Here is a 6,163-nt window from a genome sequence, read left to right as displayed (position 1 = left end):
GTTTCACCATGTTAGCCAGGATGGTCTTGATCTCCTGACCTCGTGATCCGCCCATCTCGGCCTCCCAAAGTGCTGGGATTACAGGCTTCAGCCACCGCACCCGGCCCCTTTTGTTTGTTTGTTTGTTTGTTTTTAAGAAGATGGGGCCTTAACATTTTTGTAAGGTTAGGTGGAAAGGGTGAATGTAGAGGGGCTTGACTGAGAACAGAGTGGAAGATGTAGTGACTTAGGTGAACAGGAGGAAGAATACTCTTTCCTCAGAAACAAGGAGGAAGGACCTCAATAGTTAGGGATACATGTATACTTCCTTGGAAGAGGGAAGGATGTTAGCCATTTTGTTTCAATATTTTGACCTAAATGTATTTCTCTCAAAGGTCGAGGTCAAGGAGGCATTCTCATAGACGTTACACTCGATCCAGATCCCACTCTCACTCTCATAGGAGACGATCTCGAAGTAGATCATACACACCAGAATACCGGCGGCGAAGGAGCCGAAGCCATTCTCCAATGTCTAACCGGAGAAGACATACTGGCAGCAGGGTATGTGGTTTATAAAAGTTAATGACTTATTTTCTCTCTCCTGTGTTCAGTCATGGCATGTCTTGCTTTTAGGAGAGCTTGGCCATTGTTTAGAAGTGATACTCTGGAAACATCCTTAATAAGCTGCTCTAGCTTTCAAAATAAAGGAAATACCACCATCTTTCATAAGCTTACATGTTTTATGACAAAGAATGCAAAGAGAGTATATTTTCTTTTTTTGAGACAGAGTCTTACTGTGTCTCCCAGGCTGGAGTGCAGGGGGGCAATTTCGACTCACTGCAGCCTTAGCCTCCCGAATAGCTGGGATTGCAGGTGTGCGCCACCACACCCAGCTAATTTTTGTATTTTTAGAGATGGGGTTTCACCATGTTGGCCAGTCTGGGTCTCGAACTCCTGACTTCAGGTGATCCACCTGCCTTGGCCTCCCAAAGTGCTGGGGTTACAGGCGTGAGCTCCCGTGCCTGGCTGGGAGTATATTTTTCTTTTCATGACTTTTGAGTAAAAAGGAGATGAAGGCTGGGCGCGGCGGCTCACACCTGTAATTCCTGTTGGGAGCCCGAAACGGGTGACCTCACTCCTGAGGTCAGGAGTTCGAGACCAGCCTGGCCAACATGGTGAAACCATCTCTGCTAAAAATACAAAGTTTAGCCAGGCGTGGTAGCTTATGCCTGTAATCCCAACTACTTGAGAGGCTGAGACTGGAGAATCCCTTGAACCGGGGAAGTGGAGGTTGCAGCAAGCCGAGATTGTGCCACTGCATTCTAGACTGGCCTAGGCGACAGAGTGAGATGCTGTCTCAAAAAATAAAGGAGATGATACTTGGGAAGAAATATGTTCCAAGAATTCAAGTGAAAAGCATAAACTGAGTTGGGAATACTGGGATATGTTCAGAGTTTTATGATGGGGTAAGGGGGTCAAAGAAATACTAAAAACTTTTTAGTAATCATAGCTAACACTTTTATTCAGTACACTTCAGGCTCTTAATATTTCTGTGAGGCAAGTTATTGAGTCTTGGATGTATGACATTGAAGGACTTTTGGTTTTGGTTTTGTTTTTGCTAACTGGCAGTCTAGATTTCAACCAGGCAGCCGAACTCTGAAGTTTTTAGAGCATGTTTGCATGCTGTGCTATGCTTCTCCCACAGGATACTAACTTAAATTGTGGTGGAGCATGTCATTATTTAATGTTTTGAAATCTGTAAATTTATTTCTAAAATCTGGATTGTGGGAACACTGAAAGAATATCCTTGCTAAAGAATGAAAATGGGCCAGGCATATTGGCTTATGCCTGTAATCCCAACTACTTGGGAGGCTGAGATGGGAGGATTCCCTAAGCCCAAGGAGGCCAAGGCTGCTGCAGTGAGCCATAATCGGGCCACTAAACTCCAGCCTAGGCAACAGAGTGAGACCCTGTCTCAGGGGAAAAAAAAAAAAGAAAATGGAGGAGAGGGAGTCTAAATCAACAATTACAGATGAAGTCAGATAAGTACAAATCTGTAAGGGATGTAAAGCATTTGAATAAACAAGAAAGATGGTATTAAACTTTTTTTTTGAGATGGAGTTTCGCTCTTGTAAAAAGTAAAGATTCCTTTCCAAAGAGATTTTCCTCCCCATCTAATTAGAAATAAATAACTTCTCTTAGGAGCAAAATTTGTTCAAAGACCTGTGCTAACATTCTTAAATATCTGCTAGGCCGGGTGCGGTGACTCATGCCCATAATCCCAGCACTTTGGGAGGTCAAGTTGGGTGGATCCACCTGAGGTTGGGAGTTCGAGACCAGGCTAAACAGCATGGAGAAACCCCATCTCTACTAAAAAATACAAAATTAGCTGGGGGTGGTAGTGCGTGCCTCTGATGGGTAGTGTATACTGTGAACGGGTGTAGCTGCTTGGGAGACTGAGGTGGAGGTTGCGGTGAGCCGAGATCGCACCATTACACTCCAGCCTGGGCAACAAGAGTGAAACTCCGTCTCAAAAAAAAAAAAAAGTACTAGCCGTAATAAAAAAAATCAATGTACTTTATGTTCTTAGCTCCCACAATTTAGCCTAAATATTTGCCCTCACATGCTTGTACAGGTCCAAATAAGCTTTAGGTCATAGCCTATTCCTCCTCTTTATTTAAAGGTGTTTTTACCTTTCTCAACATTCCACAAGTTACTTCCTCCTTCCTTTGTTCTCCTGCCTTTGCCTCTTTTAAAAAGTTCTAAGTTACTAGCCAATCAACACAAATACAGAATGTGAAGTCCCGTTCCAACCAATAAAAAACAGACACAACAGTAAGGTAGACACATCAGATTATAAATGACCCTGTTTCCTTTGTTCAGTGTACTCTTGTGACAAAACTGCTGACAAGTGTACCCTTTCTCCAGAAAATAAAAATGGCCTTACTAAAAAAACATATGTTCAAGTGCTACTTCTTTACGACACCGAGAAACAAACATTTCTAACACTCTTGTCGCCTGGGCTGGAGTGCGATGGCGTGATCTTGGCTCACTGCAACCTCCACCTCCAGGATTCAAGCAATTCTCCTGCCTCAGCCTCTGGAGTAGCTGGGATTACAGGCACTGCCAACATGCCCGGCTAATTTTTGTATTTTTAGTAGAGATGGGGTTTCACCATGTTGGCCAGGCTAGTGTCAAACTCCTTACCTCAGGTGATCCACCCACCTCAGCCTCCCAAAGTGCTGGGATTCCAAGATTTTTAGGATACATTATGAACGTTGCTGGGCTGGAGAGTAAGAACATTTTAATTCAGGCAATAGACAGAAAGCATATCCCAAAGAAGGCCTTGGGTGTACTGTGAATTGTAAAATATGGCTCATCTGCTCTAGTTCTCTTAAAATCTTACCTCCAAATTACTAGAAACAATATATTTTTTGTGTATTAGATGAAGTGTTCTAAATAAAGTATTTCTGTTTCTTTAATTTTGATTTTAATTTGGAGTTTTAAATAATATTTTTATTCAATAGGCAAATCCAGATCCCAACACTTGCCTTGGAGTGTTTGGCCTCAGTTTGTACACAACAGAGAGAGATCTTCGTGAAGTATTTTCTCGATATGGACCATTGAGTGGTGTCAATGTGGTTTATGATCAGCGAACTGGACGATCTCGAGGATTTGCATTTGTGTATTTTGAGAGAATAGATGACTCAAAGGAGGTAAATTTGTCTTTTATATGCCTGATTATAGTACTGAATTAGTGTGAAAAGTTGATTAACAGACTTTTGTTTCTGTAAACATTGCATCCTTTTTTCTTTCTTTCTTATTTATTTATTTTTTAAGATAGGATCTTGCGGCTGGGTGCGGTGACTCAGGCCTGTAATCCCACCATTTTGGGAGGCCGAGGCGGGCGGATCACAAGGTCAGGAGATCGAGACCATCCTGGCCAACACGGTGAAACCCAACTCTCCTAAAAATACAAAAAATTAGCCGGGCGTGGTGGCGGGCGCCTGTAGTCCCAGCTACTCAGGAGGCTGAGGCAGGAGAATGGCGTGAACCCAGGAGGCGGAGCTTGCAGTGAGCCGAGATCGCACCACTGCATTCCAGCCTGGACGACAGAGTGAGACTCTCCTCAGAAAAAAAAAAAGAGAGAAAGAGAGCCTGATTATTAATAGAACTTCTAGATATATACAAATACATATTTTATTTAATTTAGAAGACAGAAGGTCTAATAAAACAAAGTATTAAGCTTCAAATTCCTTAAAATGCAATTTTATAAATCAATTACTATCAACTTTTAGTAAAGAGTAAACGAGCCTAGGCCAGGTATGGCAGCTCACATCAGTAATCCTAGCACCTTGGGAGGCCACGGCAGCAGGAACAGTTGAGGCCAGAAGGAGTTCCGTGACCAGCCTGAGCAACACAGCAAGACTCCCAGCGAAAACTTAAAGCACCTGTGGAAACTTAAAGCAAGCCTACCACTTTCTTTATAACGCCTAATATGTTAGAAGAGCACTATTTCAAATCATTGACATTGATTAGTGACAGCGAGACTCCGTCTCAAAAAAATAAAAGATAGGATCTTGCTGATTTTGCTTTGTTGCCCAGGCTGGAGTGCAGCCTTGACCTCCTGAGCTCAAGCAGTCCTCCCACCTCAGCCTCCTGAGTAGCAGGGACTACAAGCGTGGGCCACCATGCCCAGATAATTTCTTGTTGTAGAGATGAGGTCTCACTATGTTGCCCAGGCTGATCTCGAACTCCTGGCCTCAAGTGATCCTCCCAAAATGCTGGTTTTACAGGCATGAGCCATCATATGTGGCCTGTTGTGTCCTTTCTAATTTTGACCTAATTCAAACTCTGCCTCTCAGTTTTAACAATTGGAGTGACCACAGTTTCACTTTTTTCAGTTATGCTCTCTGGTATAGGCATATCCTAATTGAAATCTGGCTGTGTAAAGTTAATGGAAAAAGTTAAAAGTTAATGGAAAAAGTATATATGTGTAAGTGTTCTCTTTTGAATAAGCCATAATGATGCTCCAAATAGGTGATTATGTTAACTTTAAAAATAATTCTGTGATGTTTAGGTTTGATATGTTTAATTTTGTGTCTATAATGAGGAAGGAACTTTGTTTTTCTGTTCTCTAAATGTTCGTGTATCAGTCTGTTCAATAATTGAAAAATACTACATGGAAAGAATTGATAATTTTTTAATGCTATTCTTGTCTAACACAATGAACTAATCAATGTCAATGATTTGAAATAGTGCTATTCTAACATATTAGGTATTATAAAGGAAGTGTTAGGCTTGCTTTAAGTTTTTGCAGGGAGTCTTGCTTTGTCACTTAGGCTGCTCTTGGAACTCCTCCTGGCCTCAACTGTTCCTCCTGCCTTGGCCTCCCAAGGTGCTAGTATTACTGATGGGAGCTGCCATACCTGGCCTAGGCTCGCTTACTCTTTACTAAAAGTTGATAGTAATTGATTTATAAAATTGCATTTTAAGGAATTTGAAGCTTAATACTTTTAGTTTTATTAGACTTTCTGTCTTCTAAATTAAAAAATACATATATTTGTATATATCTAGAAGTTCTATTAATAATCAGGCTTTTTTTTTTTTTTTTTTTTGGAGACAGAGTCTCACTCTGTCGCCCAGGCTGGAGTGCGGTGGCGCAATCTCGGCTAGTACTTCAGGTTTTAGTCATTTATGTCACAGGCAGTTTAATGCCTTAATTTGTCAGTATTACGACTTTTTTTTTCCTACTGTTACATATTTGTGATTTATATATTCCTTTTCTCAAGAGATAAAGGTATCAATTTAGAAATACTAGGATATCTGAGCTGAAGTAAAAGTTGCAAAGTGCAAGCCAGAACACAGTTTAATTTTTTCTTCTTACTATTTTTTAATATGAAACATGTTTATCTCTTGATTCCACCTGTACCCCTTCCACTTCTGGATAAAGCTGTTGGGGCATAGTGGCTCGCACCTTGTAATCCCAGCATTTGGGGAGGCCGAGGCGGGTGGATCACCTGAGGTCAGGAGTTCAAGACCAGCCTGGCCAACACGGTGAAACCCCATCTCTACTAAAGTACAAAAATTAGCCAGGCATGGTGGCATGTGCCTGTAATCCCAGCTACTCGGGAGGCTGAGGCAGGAGAATTGCTTGAACCTGGGAGGCAGAGGTTGCAGTGAG

At 41.7% G+C, this 6,163-nt stretch overlaps 1 protein-coding gene across 4 annotated transcripts in view; it reads left to right on the top strand.

Moving 5' to 3' along the window:
* TRA2A (transformer 2 alpha homolog (Drosophila)) overlaps nt 1-6,163 on the top strand; it is a 30,897-nt gene that overhangs the window by 18,099 nt on the left and 6,635 nt on the right. For all 4 annotated transcript variants that reach the window (XM_011944197.1, XM_011944199.1, XM_011944198.1 and 1 more), the window contains 2 exons: nt 375-540; nt 3,507-3,695. In XM_011944197.1, coding sequence (XP_011799587.1) covers nt 375-540; nt 3,507-3,695 — 355 coding nt within the window. The remainder of the gene's footprint in view (nt 1-374; nt 541-3,506; nt 3,696-6,163) is intronic.

This window comes from Colobus angolensis, unplaced genomic scaffold, assembly GCF_000951035.1.
Source record: "Colobus angolensis palliatus isolate OR3802 unplaced genomic scaffold, Cang.pa_1.0 Scaffold229, whole genome shotgun sequence".
Lineage (NCBI taxonomy): Eukaryota > Metazoa > Chordata > Mammalia > Primates > Cercopithecidae > Colobus > Colobus angolensis.
This window is presented reverse-complemented; position numbering and strand designations above follow the sequence as displayed.